Source organism: Fusarium pseudograminearum, chromosome 1, assembly GCF_000303195.2.
Source record: "Fusarium pseudograminearum CS3096 chromosome 1, whole genome shotgun sequence".
Lineage (NCBI taxonomy): Eukaryota > Fungi > Ascomycota > Sordariomycetes > Hypocreales > Nectriaceae > Fusarium > Fusarium pseudograminearum.
Genome location: NC_031951.1, coordinates 2,885,344 through 2,900,817, shown reverse-complemented (window position 1 = coordinate 2,900,817; position 15,474 = coordinate 2,885,344). Strand labels below are relative to the sequence as shown.

Here is a 15,474-nt window from a genome sequence, read left to right as displayed (position 1 = left end):
GTGTAAATGACAGCAGTCAATCTGGCAGAGATCTTGACTTGACACGGTCTTTGTCCGAGTTGGGTCTCGATGCCGCTCCACCAAGTTGACCATCATGGTACACACATATTATACCGACATATTGTTACACTATCAGCTCCACTACTCACAACATAGATAAGGAAACAGGAGAAAGCTGAGAGCCTGGTTCAAACTGTCAAAGCTTTGCAGATCGTGGGGAACTCCCGTCATGGATGGATGCCACGCTTCTCCTTTTCCCTTCTTCCCCGTTCCCTACCTATGTCATTCATGCAATACTCTACTCCTCCTTCTTCTCTCTTGTTTCTTGATCTGCTTGTCGCAGCTTGTCTCTCCACCACTGCAAGCAGACGGGCTTCAGCCCACGCACCTAAATAACCGAACCAGTCAGGCTTCTTTCCGAGTGGAGCGCTTCACCTTCATTATTACCAAAATCCATTGTGTACTCACTACTGGACTAATATGCTGTAATGCATAAGCTTATCTTTCTGGTGGGTTCGACGTCTTTCTGTCTGCCGACTCTACCGCAGAAACTCCAATGTCAGACGCCATTGTGGTGTTGAGGCTGCTAGTCATACATTTCGTACTACCTACACAAAACATTTACCATTGTAATCCAAACAATATATCATCTGTCTTTTAAAATAACTCATGTATTATGTTTGCTATATAATCTTTATATTTTTGCAATAAATCGTGACCAGGCTTCACCAACAAGAGACATTATGACACCATCTCCCCAAGTCACAAGCCCCAGTAAATGAGAAAATGACAGGGCAAATAAGCCAATTCAATTTCCTAGTCTACTTGGTAAAGCAACTGCTGTATGGTCAAGTATTGATTCCAATCTAGATCGTCATCCAATATCTCGTTGCGTCTCGCCTTTCCCCTTTCCTCGCCGACCCCCTTCGCTAGTGTACACCAAAATCAAGCAGCTATTAAAATCAAAGGCCCTAGTTCTCAATTTCTTTTTTCTTCTTCGTCAGGTCAGGTGGCCACGTGCTTGCTTGCTTGCTTGGTCGGCCCCTTTCAGATTGGACGAATCACTTCATCTCTTTCCTCCAACTCGATGTGGTTTTGTATTTTCTCGTTTATTGTATAATTCCTAGCAACTTCTTTTGCGGATCTATCATGCTTTAAAAAATAAAACCCCTACCAAGAACCGTGAAAACCGAAATGACAACCTGTGCCACGTATGCATTATTCAATCACAAATATTAATCGTTTGAGGGCGAGTTAGGAGAGCTATGGCATTGTTAGTTTGCTAGTCATGCAGATACAAGGGATAACTTACTATTGGTTTCCAGACGTTCCCGGGCCTGGCGTGCGGGGAGAGAAAGCAGGCGATGTAGGCGAGTAACTTGGACTGGTAGGCGACTGCTGAGTCGTAGGACTTCTCTGGAAGGTTGGACTCGTTGGCGAGTAAGCTTCAGGAGATGTCGGCGACCAGGAGGGAGATGCTGGGGAGTAAGATGGCGAGGTTGGGCCGCCAGCACCATGCACGTTGGGCGACGTCGGGCTGTAGTTGGGGCTTGCCGGGGAGTAGCTGGGAGAAGTGGGAGAGTTGAACTGCGCAGGTGATGTAGGCGAGTAGTGTCGGGGAGACGACGGTGAAGTAGGCGAGTAGCTTGGTGACGTCGGGCTGTAGCTCGGGCTGGCTGGGCTGGTAGGCCGCAACATGGGCGAGGTAGGCGAGAATGATGGCGACGATGGGCTGAAAGATGGCGAGGTCGGTCCATATCGGCCCATGCCACCGCCATCGATAAGAGGTGAAGTGGGCGAGTATCCCATGTTGGGCGACGTGGGTGAGTAACTGAATGGTGACGTCGGCGAAGTACTGCTAAAGGGACTGGCCGCTCCACGGTTGTACGGGCTCATGGGAGCGGTACCGCCAAAGCCAACGCTACCACCACCATATACGGTATCGAAGCCAGCAGGCGTGTCCGATCCGGCTCCCTGGATAGGAGAGAAGTTTCCAGCAGCAGGAGAGCTCATGCTCAGGTAACCCGAATCCGCCATGGGAGAACCCGTGTCGTAAGGAGTAGCAGCTCCCTCGATATCCCCACTCTTTGTAGGCATGCCTGCCATCAAGCCCATGCGAGAGTTGTCCGAGATGACAGTCTCGAGCATCTTAGGATCCAGAAGAACGTCAAAGTTACCAGTACCCATTGGCGCCATCTGTCCAAGCATGACGTTTTCAGAGATACCACGGCAGTCATCCAATTCACCTGTCGCCGCAGCTTCAAGCAGAATCTCGACGGTTTCCTCGAACGAACAACGCATCAGAGCACCAGTATCAGCTCGGTTGATTCCGTGTCGTGTGACAGCAGAGATGACACCCCTATAGGTCATCACGTCTACAAGGAGAGCAATATGACGATGGTTCACGTAAGAACCATCAAAGGCCAACACGTTTGTCAACTCCTTTGCCAGGGCCGAACGAGCAGCCTCAATACCAAACACCTCAACAATCTGGTAAAGATCGTTGGTGTATGTTCGAGTCGCGTCAACACCATCCACAGCCAACACATCACGGAGAGCAGTACCACTGGTATCCAAATACCATTGTGTGCAGCGAGGGTCGTCCTTAATGGCAAGCAACGCTCCGTCTTCATCTTCGGTAAGCTTGGTTCCCTTGGTCAAGAAAGCACGTTCGATGCCAGGGACACCACGGAGAGTAAGCGTGTCCAAAAGATGGGCTTCCAAGCGCTTTAGCATAACATCGTCTTCCATTCGGCCACCGTCGCCATCATCATCCTTATCACCAGTGTGAATGGTTCGGATGCGAATGACTTGCTCATCAGCGTTGTTGTCACTGAAGATGACCGCCAGATCAGTGGGATACTCCTCCTTGATGCGCTGAGCAACGTCATCAATCTTGATCTCCTTGTCGAGAAGCTTCTGTCGATCGAGGGTGATACGTAGAAGCCATCGCGACTGGTTGGCAGTGGGATCAACGCTTTCATCAGGAATCATGTAGTAAGATTCGACCATGTCCAAATCCTCAGGAATGTTTGTCTCGGTAACGTTGGGGTCATAGTAGATTTCAGTGACTGAAGTGACAGAGCGAAGGTTGGTGTATTCGACCATACTTCGCAGCTTCTTGGCTTGCTCTTGCTTGGCAAGAGGTGTGTTTAGGTACACGGCCATGCTAGGAGTCTTGATGTTCTTGGCCAAGTTGAGAATTTCTTTGAGACGAGGCACACCCAGGGTGACGTTCTTGGAAGACACACCAGCGAAATGGAAGGTGTTCAGTGTCATCTGAGTGGCAGGCTCACCAATGGACTGGGCAGCCAAAACACCAACCATTTCACCGGGGTTGACGAAAGCACGGTCCCATCTGTTTTGAAGTTCGCCCAGAATATGGTCGAAAGCCAGTCTGTTTAGTCGGTGCTCCTTGACGACTTCCTTGAAAGCAAGTCGAGAACGCAACAGTCCCTTGAAGAGAATGGAGGCGTTCGCGTCAGCCTCCAATGAGATTGGGTCGGTTCCGCGGACTATCTTCATGTTGTCCAGCATGTTTTGCACTGCTGGGATGACGTCGGAAGGTCGCAAGTTACTTCGGTCGTTGGCTTTGACATTAAAGACGCGCTTCGCTGACTCAATAATGCGAGTGATGTTCAATGGGAGCTGCATCATTTCCTCATTGCCCTTCGCACGGTTGATTGCTCGGATCCGAGTGCGATCATGCACCAATCTCTCCCATTCCTCATCAAGGAGGGCCATAGAAGGCCTGTCACCAGTCAACTCGTTACCGAATTCATAATCATGCTTGAACCACTCAGGAGGGTTGGCGAGATCGAGGCGGTACTTCTTCTCGAAAGCGGTATTCGACATGTTGAGAATTCCCAGCTTCTGATTCTCAATGATCATAGCATCGAGACCGTCTTCGCCATAAAGGAATTGAACAATGTCGCCCAGGGAATTACGAACAGTACCATCGTAGCGCGCAGAAAGGTCTTCAAGAGCCTTGACCAATCGTCGCTGAATGTAACCAGTTTCAGCAGTCTTGACCGCAGTATCAATGAGACCTTCTCGACCAGCCATGGCGTGGAAGAAAAATTCGCTAGGGGTAAGACCACGTAGGTAAGAGTTCTCGACGAAACCACGGGCTTCGGGAGAATAATCATCCTTGGTGAAATGAGGCAGAGTACGATACTTGAAACCAAAGGGAATACGCTTTCCTTCAACGATTTGCTGACCGACAAGCGCAGTCATTTGTGAAATGTTGATAGAAGAACCCTTGGAACCTGAAGAAGCCATGGTGACAGCATTGTTCGAATCCTTCAAACTCTTCTGTGTTGTGGTACCAGCCTTGTCACGGGCCTGGTTGAGAGCCATAGAGACCTTGTTTTCGAAAGTCGCTCGAACGTTCATACCAGGAAGAGCCTCAAGCTCGTTGGCAGTAGCCATCGCCGTCAAGCGAGCGACCTCGGCCTTCTCATCGTCAATGTGCGCCTGAACCTTGGCGATGGTCACCGCATCGGGAATCGTGTCACCGATACCAATACTGTGACCGTTCTGTAGAAGCCAGTATGTGACAACCTGCTGCACTCCGTTCAGGAAAGCCATGGCACCCTCAGGTCCCAACTCATTGTAGCTGATATGCACAATACCGCCGGCAGAAGCACCAACACTCTTCTTTGTAAGAAGACCATACATCAATTGACCGGCCTGAATCAAGAGACCCTCGTCCTTAAGAGGGGCGCTTTCGCCAGAGTCGGTACCGTTGAAAATGCTAACCTCCTTAGGGATAACCATGCTGATGAGCTGCTTGCCAGTCCAGCGAGGGCGGGGCTTGTAAATAGCTGGCTGGGGAATGACACCATCCCAGTTAGGGACCCAAAGCATGCAGTTCATGATCTGCTCCTTGGTGAGGAAAACATCTCGACGGCACATCTTGTATGCTCCAGCGAGAGAGTCCTGGACAATACCCATGAGGGGGCCGTTCTTCTGGGGAGATACAATGTTGAGAGGGACTAGACAAAGCTCCTTGACCTCAGCACGTGTCTCTTCACTCTGCGGGACGTGAAGATTCATCTCGTCACCGTCGAAATCGGCGTTGTAAGGAGAAGTGACAGACAGGTTGAGACGGAAGGTGGAGTAAGGCATAACACGGACACGATGACCCATCATAGACTCCTTGTGCAGAGACGGCTGACGATTGAAGATGATATAATCACCAGTCATCAGATGACGCTCTACCTTCCATCCATACTCCAGTGAGATCGCTCCAGCACGTCGGTGATGTCGCAAGTCAATTCGAGAACCGTCAGGTCGGACAACGTACTGGGCACCGGGGTGTTCGTTGGGTCCGTTCTCGACAAGTTGGTGCAGCTTCTCGATGTTGTAAGGAGTTACAGTCTCGGGATAAGTAAGGGTTCTGGCGATACTTCGAGGCACACCGACCTCGTGGAGGGAAAGGTTGGCATCACCAGTAATGACGGTACGTGCAGAGAAATCGACACGCTTACCCATCAAGTTACCTCTGAGACGACCTTCCTTACCCTTTAGACGGGCTCGAATAGCCTTGACAGGTCGACCGCTCTTTTGCAGGGCACGAGGTTGGCCAGCAATATCGTTATCCATATACGTGGCAACGTGATATTGCAGCAGCTCTTCAAAGTCTCTAGCAATGTGCTGGGGCGATCCCTCGCGAATGGCCTGCTTCACGTTTCCGTTGGCGCGAATGATATCACCCAGCTTGTAGGTCAAATCATCTTCGTTGCGCATACCAGTTCCAGTGCCGTCCATAGAAATACTAGGACGGACAGGAGGTGGTGGTACAGGAAGGACGGTAAGAACCATCCATTCGGGACGAGCGTAGTCTGAGTTGAGACCCATGTTAACTAGATCTTCCTCGGAAATCCTTCTCAAAATGCCGTGGGCGGTCTCGGGTGTGATGGGTATCGTCTCCTTCTTCTTCGTCTTTTGGCCATCCTCGTCAACAGTAACTTCGAAAGCGGCCTTGAGTTGCAGAGCACCTTGTCGAACAGCGGGTTGAACGTTACCACAGCCGCCATGGCCTTCCATGGGGCCAGTCTTGAGCGTCGCAGCAAATTCGTCGTCTTTTTGTTTCGGCTCGTCGTTTTCACATCGCTTCTTCTTCTTGCAAGCTTCCCAGACTCGGTGGAATCGAACTTTAGGATCTCGAGTGTTGATGGCTGCAGCGAACTCGGGATCTCTCTGAGTAGGAGGTTAGCGTACAGAGGTCTAATAGCGTCAGACAGTAGTGAGACGAACAGAGTCGGCTAGCACTTTGCTACAATTGTGGCAAACAATCTCCAGGATCTTCTTGACTTTCTTGATAAATCCAGGATGGTAGACAGGCTTGGCCAGCTCGATGTGGCCAAAGTGACCGGGACACTCGCCCATGGCTTGTGTGCAGGTCTTGCATCGGAACGATCTGTCGATCGAACCAAGAAGCAGATCGTTGAGACCACCATCACGAGGTTTTGTCTTATTCTCGTCCATGGTTTCGGGGTAAACGATGTGACAGACACTCATATTCTTGATCTCTTCAGGGGACATCAAACCGAATTGAATCTCTTCCACTGTCTTGAGCGGAGCGCTCGAGTGGGTGAAGTAAAGGTTAGCCATGGTGGCGATTGGTGATTGTTCTGACGTGGAGTAGCAAGGAGCGAGAAGCGAGAGTAGAGGTCTGAAAGCGCGCCAGAACGTAAGTAAACGCGAAAAGGCTGAAGAAAGGTGCAAAAGTTTGCGATTAAGTAAGTTGTTAAAAGCGCAAGGCTGAAAATATCGATGATATGAGCACTCAAATGCGATTGCTGGATAGCGATGAACCGCAACGCCTGTCCTGGCCAACCGGGCCTAGGTGAACCTCAGGCTGGTCTCCCCCGTCGCCGCCACCTCGTAAGTCGCAGAAACTCGAAAAATCGCGGTCGGCGATGTCGTCAATCGGTCAATTTCGGTCGATGAGCTGTTTCGATGAGTTGCGCGCGATGCCCGACGCGCGATGTGATGACTTTGTGTTGTAGGCAAAGTTTGTCGTGGTTAAAGCGAGAAGGTCGGGGGAAGCCTGAAAGAATCTGGACTTGAGAACGGCTGGCAGCAGGTCACGCGCTAAGCCTCTTTTGGACTGCCTGTAGCTCTTGGTGTTGCCTGAGGCTTGCGCAGCGCCTTGTACAGGTACTTTCGATGCACGCACTCACGTGCTGACTAAAGCGTTTTTGGGGAGCGGTCTAGTTCACAGTCGCGTTTTTTAATGAGGCTATCAAGTACCTGTACCTTTGCCCCTATGCATAATGGATCCAATCACGCCCTCTGACGTTTGAGATCCGGGCAGTGACTCAGGCGAAACACCTCCAATTGTTCATGCTCTTTAAGGGGCGCAAAGAAACACCCGATGAGATACGACTTAAAAACATGAATCAGCCTATTTTAGAAATGGCATTTAGCTGTCAAGCTTATTTCATCTATGTCACTCTCAGAGATCGCTGCTACTGTTTACCATGGCCTTGAAGAAAGTATCATGAAAGTCAATCGCAGGTACTACCTCAGTACCTTTGGTAGTAGACTTACGACATGTTCTTCTCCCCCAAAAGAGGCATTCCTTACCTCCAATTTTTCTCACGCCATGCCTGAGCATTTTTGTCTCTTAAAAAGGTAGTTCCAAAATGTATTAAACGTTGTTATTAATACCACGCTACTGTTCGTTATTTTATCTCTTTGTTGAGATGAAAATCGGCAATTGCTCTGCCATGAGCTATCCCTATTCCATGCAGCTTTAGCTCCTAGCAATGCATGCGACAAAGGCTACTTTGTTCTTTGTCACCTGTCAGTAAGTGAAGTCAGCTATTAACGCTTTCGTCCTCTTCTGCTGACCGCGCTTTTCTTGACGGGTGGTTTCTCCTCCAAATCACTTTGACCCTCCCCGGGACTCCTACGTCTCATGGTGCCAGTGGATACAGCGATGAATTCGTCCTCACTATCGCTCTCGCCGAGATTAAACAGTATGGGCATCCGGAAGCTTTCGTCTTCGTCCAGAGTTTTGGACTGGTCGACCGTCAAGACGTCCACTTCTTCGTCCTCCGCATCCAGTCGCCTTCTGTGGATTTCTTCCTGCGCGTAAATATCAAACTCATCCTCCCGCTCGATGTACTCGACATTTTCTTCCACTTCGGCAAAATCTGGTGCCAAAGCCGACCATTTTTGCGGGCTCACCACGGACCATATGTATATACGACCGGTTTCTAAACCGCAGGCGGCTAAGAGCGCACGGGTTGGGTGCCACTCTATCACTCCTTGCTCTTCTTTCGGGTCCTTGAGCATGCATACAAGACTACCGTGGTTGCGCTCCCAAACGTACAGCTCGTGGTTGTTATACGTCGATGCTGCTACGTATTCGCCCGTAGCACTAAACGTAACGTGATTCCATGATAATCTGTTGACAACATCCTGAAATTTGTGCTCCAGTGGCACTTGTAACGTGTCGAGGTCGAGGTTTTCCGCTAGCAAGTTAGGCACGCGGAGTGTTCGAATAATCCTGTCTTGAGAATTGACAAGCAGCTCGCGGCCTGACACCGTCATTCTCATAGTTGTGATGACTCCCGAACATATCTTGTCAGAGTATATAATTTCGTAGGTCTTTGCGTCGACGATATTTAGTTTTCCTTTGTTCGTGCCGGCAAGGATGTGATCTCCGGTTGTGCTCCAGACCGCACAGGTTGTCATCTGCTTGGCGTCTTCCTTTGCTTGTTTCTCGCGTAACGCAGAGTCATCTGTATTCGGTCGCTTCGGTGCGGATGGTAAGATGTGTTTCACGTCGACGGGGTCGGTGATGTCGACGAGAACGGGCTGCTCTTCAAAGAGTGCTGCGACGAATTGGAGGCTGGTGCATGTTAACTGAGCTCTCTAAACTGGTCGCATTGATCTTACTGATTCCACGGATGAAGCTCGGCCATATATACGGGCGCGCGAAAGCGAACCTCGCGCAGGCGCTTGCCATCCTGAAGGTCCCATAGAATAGCTTTCCATCCTTGGCAGGTTGTGAGAAGATACTGTCCACATCGCGACCAGCTCAGAAATGTGATGCTCTTGTTGTGACCTCTCAATTTTATCGCTACCCCCATGGTATCGAGATCCCATACCACAACTGTTCCATCGACTCGGCCGGATGCTAGGTAATCTCCCTGGCGGTTGAAGCGCAATGTTGTCGCATGTCCCGATCGGATGGTATTCGTGATATTCTCGGGATAATCCTGGAGGAGATAATCATCTGACAGTAGCAAATTCATTTTTTCAAAGTTACTGAGGATAGCATTGAGATACTATCATAAATGAAAATGCCGTGGTTAAACAAGTGCTTGTGCAGGACTAGAATTTGGCTTCAGCCGTGCTGTTTGGGTGGATGTTGATTGATCTGCAAGGCTACGATGGCCCACCTTCCCTTCCATCCATCACTCCAGGGTGCAAGCAATAATTGTGGCTGACCTACCCATATTCCACTACATGCCGCCCGGGAATAATGGATGAAATGGAAATCATGCACCCCTCTATTGATGAGTCTCTCCCCACCACCAATGCTCAACTTGTACTAACAATTCTCACAAAGCCCCTCTGATTCACAAACGCAGGTTCTGCGCCAACATCGATTTCACTGTTGGCTTGCCATCGAATAGATCATCAATATGGCGAACTCCAAGTGAGTTTTTGGGACACACCTGTCGGTTTGTTACATGTATCTAATCGTTTACAAGATTCGAGTATGTCCGTAATTTCGAGACGACAGATGCTTTAATGCCCAACACATGGATTGTGGTTCGCATCGATGGCAGGGGCTTCACCAAGTATACAACCCTGCTGAACAATGCGAATTAAACTGACTGGATTAAGAATGTGTGCCAAGTATGCCTTTGAGAAGCCAAATGATCGTCGAGCTCTGGATCTCATGAACACTGCTGCCAAAGCAGTAGTGACTGAATTGCCAGACATCACGATCGCATATGGCGTCAGTGATGAGTACAGGTTTGTGAGGCTGAGCATGCAAAACAAGTCTCTTAATAACAATACCACCAGTTTTGTCTTTCACAAAGCATGCACTTTATTTGAGCGAAGAGCCAGGTACAGAGTTATTCTCCCCTCGAGTCAACTCTTGACTTACCATGTTTCAGTAAACTTGTCAGCACTGTTGTATCTACATTCACATCCAACTATGTATACTTTTGGTCCACTCACTTCCCAGATACCCCCTTGTCTCCTCCGTTGCCGTCATTTGACGGAAGAGCGGTATGCTACCCCAGTGTGCAAAACCTCCGCGATTACATGAGCTGGCGGCAAGTTGATTGTGAGTATTCCAAGATGTGCCAAGATGAGTTTGATGCTAACGAACAAGGTCACATCAACAATCTTTACAACACTAGTTTCTGGTCATTGATCCAGGTCAAGGGCCTTGACAACAAGGAGGCTGAAAAGAGGCTTGCTGTAAGTTGTCAGTGTCCCTTGACCCAAAACAAGCTGACACATTGGCAGGGAACATACGCAGCAGACAAGAACGAAATCCTCTTCTCAGAATGCTCCATTAACTACAACAACGAGCCAGAGATTTACAAGAAGGGTAGCGTCATCTTCCGCGACGTATGTACTCCGATTTCCGTGCCAAGAACACCCACTAATTCAAACAGTACGAGCTCGTTGACCCCGACTCTCACAACATTACGCAGACCATTGACTCCCAGGCAGAGCCGACTCAACAATCCAAGACACAAAAGGAGAAGGACAAGAAGAGTCGCGCAAAGGCTCGGGTGGTGGTAGAGCACGTGGACATTATCAAGGACGATTTCTGGGATCGAAGACCGTGGCTTCTTTCAAACAAGCCAGGAAAGATTCCGAAACAGACGTAAAATATACATCTATGGGGTATCATCCAAAAATTCCCATTTAACCTCAACTCCGTGAATATGCTCTCGCTGTATATGCCATTAAACTCCGTTTTTGTCTTTGTGGTCCTCTATTTTCCAGCCTCCTCTGCTCTCTGCCTTCTCTTTTCTTCTTTCTTGGCCCTTCGCCTTCGCTTCTCCTCGTCTGCGTCGCTTGATTCGGCCGATGACTTGGACGACTTGGATGATTTCTTTGACTTTTTCAGCTCTCGGCGCGCAGCTTTCGCGGCCCTTTTCGCGGCACGCGCCTCCTTGCGCTTCTTCTTTTCTTCTTTTCGTGCTCTCTTTTCTTCCTTGGTCTCTTTTCGGGGCTTGTCCTTGTCAGATTTGCTCGAGTCCTTCTGATCGCTGGAATCCGTGTCCGATGACTCTGCGCTCGAGTCGTTGAGTTTGAGTCTGTCTATCGTTCCTTCAAGGAATCCGCCTCGGACAAAGGTTGAGTAGACGGAGTATTTTCCGAGGTTCTTGTCGATAACGTTGAGCTTGCCGGTGGTGATGGTCTGTATCACCTTTCCCTTTTTAGAAGTGTCGATGCCTTTAAGTTGCTCGTCGAAAGCGTTCATCCACCATTGGTCACTGGTAAAGTGTTGTTTTTGGCCCAGTCCTTTGGTATTGTCTTTGCGATTCAAGAGTAGAGGTTTCGCGAGTCCGATCGAGTCGTCGGTCTTGTGGAGGGAGTGGCCGGTACCTCTCCAACCTTGTGAAGACAGCAGCGCATGTGCATCCATCGTTTTTTTGTTTTTATTAAGAGACCCTTCTGGTAGTTGAATCGGGGTTGTCGCGGTCTCGAGTTGGTAAAAGAAAGAGCTGAGCAAATATTGAAGTGTCAAGGAACACGGACGGTTTCGAGAGTTGCGACTGGGATTTTTTTAGCGGGGCTATCTTATCAGACCCCTGATAATCTTATCGGGTCTAAACCCATTTGCCCGCATGTTACCCTGGAGTCGACCATCACGATTGATATGGGACAGGCTTGTATGCATCTGTACTCTACCTCTAAGATGCTATATTCGACGAGTTTTGCTTCCTTGACGGAACAGTCTCGGCTTAGGATTGTCTTAATCACCCCCACACTCCAATATAACTTGCTATCAAATTTATGTTATGTACATGGTGGTGTAACAAAGATTTCTTGTCGTAAGATTGCCTAGTCTGGTGCTGTTGAATAAGAAAGACTGATGAACCTCTATTCTGTCTTTTAAACAAGACACAATCTTACTGTTCGCAACATAAACTCCTGTCTCCGATCATCTACCATATGAAAGTCCAAATGTTTGATCAAAACTCAGGATAACGCATTCAGTAAGGCCGTATCTTTTGGTTCCTGGCCCCTGTGTCAATGACGTTGGATCTGCAAGCCTCCATTGATCAAACGGACCTCTACCTAAGCGCCACAACTACTTAAACATACCTAAGCAAATGACATTTAAAACCCATGCCTGGAACATTCAAACCACATTTCTTCTAGTTGCTACTCCCAGTGCTGGAATCCTATGAATGTGCTGCACGTGACAGACGCTCAGCACTTGTCAGCTCCTTCAGCGATTACATCACACACTGTGACCATCGACCCAACAACCAACGATCCACTTGTACCTTAGTTACACCAGGACTTGAAGTCGGCTCAACTTCAAGCCTATGAGTCTTCTCACTCCAACACACAACACTGCCTAAAAGTCTGCCTAGGTCGAGACTGGGGCATTCTTCAGTGGTTGTGCACATTCACGGACTAGCCTGAGGGAATGATCCTTCTTGACACATATCCATCCTTGTTACAAGACCGTTTGTCCTCACTAGGCAACCGTCCAGCAGCTACCAGTAACAACAACAATACTGTCATATTACCAGCGATCGTGTCTGTAGCGAATATACCGTCAACATGGCGCCAACATGCTCAGACCCTCGCCAAATCGTCATCACTCTCAACCCCGCACGGCGTCAAGCCCTGTTGAAACTCGTTGACGAGATCACCTCTTACATGATAGATCAACTCCAGGCATCTGACGAAGAGCTGGGCCCAGTTCTATCAACCCCTCGGGATGAAAGTGGACCTTCAACACCCAGGGATGAAGGTAGATCTTCAACGCCTAGGAATGACGACTTCTACAAGCGGGCCCAAGAGCAAGAGCAGCAGCCAAAGAAGCAGTCAGCGCAGGCACTACGCATCCAAAAGGCTGCGATCAAGCACATGAAGGGATGGAAGAACGAATTCATGCCAAAGCTCGAAGAGATTGTTCGTGTCAAGGATGACTACAAGATCCAGGATGAGAGACGCAAACACCAAGAAGCTGCCGAAAAGAAGAAGCTTGATACACCAGAGGAGGGTGAGAATCTCATCAGTTTCGGTGAAACCAAGGTCGACAAATCTGCAGATATTGCTTCTCTCCAGTCTTTGTACCACCCCATCCCAACAAGGTTGACAACCATCCCTGCGGCTGATAGGCGGGAGGCTGTCTCATGCATCCTGCTGCTTCTTCTGTCCACGGGCAAGTATTCTGCCCATACCCGAGCATTGGCCTTGTATCTTGCTTCGTCCCTGGAGCTTCCCCAGACTTTCATCATCAAGGAAGAGATAGAAATTGCAAAGACTCTTCTGGAATCTTCAAAAGATCAAGAAAAGCAGCAAGAAGTCATGTCTGCCGAAGCCGAAGCATCCAAACGCCGAGAGGAGAACAAGTTTAGTCGGTTCTGGAAAGTAGGCCTTGCCTCTGTCGCCGGAGCAGCTGTTATAGGTGTTACCGGTGGCCTAGCAGCTCCTTTGGTTGCGGGCGCTGTTGGCAGCATCCTTGGTGGTGTAGGTCTAGGAGGTGTCGCGAGCTTCCTAGGTATCTTTTGGATGAACGGCGCCCTTGTAGGCGCTCTGTTCGGTGCTTACGGTGGTAAAATGACGGTATGTGGCCCTGGAAGCTCTCGGTTCTACCAGCTAACACAAGTCAGGGTGAAATGATGGACAAATATGCCAAGGAGATTGAAGACTTTTGCTTTATACCTCTCAAAGGAGTATGGGGTGAAATATTCAATGCCGAACAGGATGAAGCACAAGCACAAGAGCGACGTTTACGAGTTACAATTGGAATCAACGGCTGGCTACGTGGCGAAGATGATGTTACCAAACCCTGGCGTGTTCTCGGTGACGATTCTGAGGTGTTCGCCCTGCGTTACGAAATGAAGTCTCTCATCGCTCTTGGACATGCACTTCGAACTATGGTCGAGTCATTCGCTTGGAAGAAGGTCAAATTGGAGATTCTCAAGCGTACCGTTTTCGCTACGCTTCTTGCTGCACTTTGGCCCATTCAGTTGCTCGCTGTCGCTTCCAACGTCGATAATCCCTTCGGCCATGCGCATAATCGGTCACGAAAGGCAGGGCAGCTACTTGCGGATGCTCTTATCAACAAGGTCCAGGGAGAACGCCCTGTAACATTGATTGGTTATTCTCTAGGTGCCACGGCAATCCATGCTTGTCTCCAATCTCTTGCCGAGCGACAAGCATTCGGTCTCATTGACTCTGTTGTCATCATTGGCGCTCCCGCTCCCTCTGCCCCTCCTCACTGGCGTACCCTTCGAACCGTTGTATCAGGAAAGATTTTCAACGTATACTCGGAGAATGATCTGATTCTTGGTTTTGTGTATCGTGCTCACAGCCTCTCTATGGGTGTTTCTGGCTTGCAAAACATCCAAGAGGTTGAGGGTATTCAGAACCTTGATCTGAGTGACACGGTCAGCGGACATCTTCGATATCCCGACCTCATCGGCGAAATTCTTAACAAGTGCGGCTTTGTTGGTATTAAGGCTACTTCGGAAATTGAAAAGGATGAGCTCATTCTTATGAAAGACCGTCACGCTGAGGGCGAATTGATTGATCTTGAAGGAACCGCATTGGAGGGACAGGAGAAGCCTCAGTCACCCAGCCAAGAGCAAATCGAGCGGGATCTCCATGGGCTCAACATCTCCCCTCCAGCTCTCGTCTCACCTTCGCAGCCTCCAGGTCGAGAGCCCCAACATAAGGTTTCTGGTTCTGAAAACCCACCCCTTCCCCGACGACCTGTCGCTCAGGACAAAGAGGAAGCACCGGAACTTCCTCGACGACCTGTAACAAGCGAGAAGCAGTCAGGGGAAGGAGACAAAGACTCCACGCCACCGCTACCTCGACGCCCTACAGAACCTCAGCATGAAGACAAACCTGCTATTCCTCGCCGACCAGTCGGAGCTGGCCAGGAGTCAAACCCTCCTTTGCCGCAACGACCTATTGAGTCTTCGCATGATACGCATCAGCAACGACCCTGGACACCCGAATCGAATGTCTCAGATGATGAAGAGTATACTCACATTGCCATGGTGAGCTATGATAGTGACAACAGTACGAAGTAAGGATTGTAGGAAGTTGTGTTAGAGTTGATGGGAATGTATGCGAATAGAAGTACGGATGGAACAGTGAGAGCTATAGCTAGATATTGAAGTCATAACCCCAAGTACACTTTGCATTCTACTAGGTAGCAGAAAAGTTGACCTCAGCTTAGGGTACAAAAAATAAATAGTCTAAAGGCTATAGTTTTAGTAG

The 15,474-nt window shown here is 49.2% G+C and overlaps 5 protein-coding genes across 5 annotated transcripts; 2 read left to right on the top strand and 3 right to left on the bottom strand.

The window, feature by feature from the left end:
• Positions 1–1,235: 1,235 nt before the first annotated feature.
• Positions 1,236–6,618, bottom strand: FPSE_12056 (uncharacterized protein; the record flags this gene model as incomplete). The annotated part of the gene is made up of 3 exons (XM_009265173.1): positions 1,236–1,263; positions 1,313–6,204; positions 6,262–6,618. 3 exons carry the CDS (start codon positions 6,616–6,618, stop codon positions 1,236–1,238), a joined length of 5,277 nt encoding a protein of 1,758 aa, XP_009263448.1.
• Positions 6,619–7,836: 1,218 nt separating this feature from the next.
• Positions 7,837–9,275, bottom strand: FPSE_12057 (uncharacterized protein; the record flags this gene model as incomplete). Its single annotated transcript, XM_009265174.1, has 2 exons — positions 7,837–8,869; positions 8,917–9,275. 2 exons carry the CDS (start codon positions 9,273–9,275, stop codon positions 7,837–7,839), a joined length of 1,392 nt encoding a protein of 463 aa, XP_009263449.1.
• Positions 9,276–9,668: 393 nt separating this feature from the next.
• Positions 9,669–10,880, top strand: FPSE_12058 (uncharacterized protein; the record flags this gene model as incomplete). Its single annotated transcript, XM_009265175.1, has 8 exons — positions 9,669–9,682; positions 9,738–9,827; positions 9,874–10,005; positions 10,057–10,101; positions 10,152–10,324; positions 10,373–10,461; positions 10,510–10,614; positions 10,662–10,880. The coding sequence occupies 8 exons, from the start codon at positions 9,669–9,671 to the stop codon at positions 10,878–10,880; spliced, it is 867 nt and encodes a 288-aa protein (XP_009263450.1).
• Positions 10,881–10,987: 107 nt separating this feature from the next.
• FPSE_12059 (uncharacterized protein) lies at positions 10,988–11,644 on the bottom strand (the record flags this gene model as incomplete). Its single annotated transcript, XM_009265176.1, has 1 exon — positions 10,988–11,644. One exon carries the CDS (start codon positions 11,642–11,644, stop codon positions 10,988–10,990), a length of 657 nt encoding a protein of 218 aa, XP_009263451.1.
• A 1,151-nt stretch (positions 11,645–12,795) lies between these two features.
• Positions 12,796–15,284, top strand: FPSE_12060 (uncharacterized protein; the record flags this gene model as incomplete). The annotated part of the gene is made up of 2 exons (XM_009265177.1): positions 12,796–13,806; positions 13,854–15,284. The coding sequence occupies 2 exons, from the start codon at positions 12,796–12,798 to the stop codon at positions 15,282–15,284; spliced, it is 2,442 nt and encodes an 813-aa protein (XP_009263452.1).
• Between the last annotated feature and the right edge of the window lie 190 nt (positions 15,285–15,474).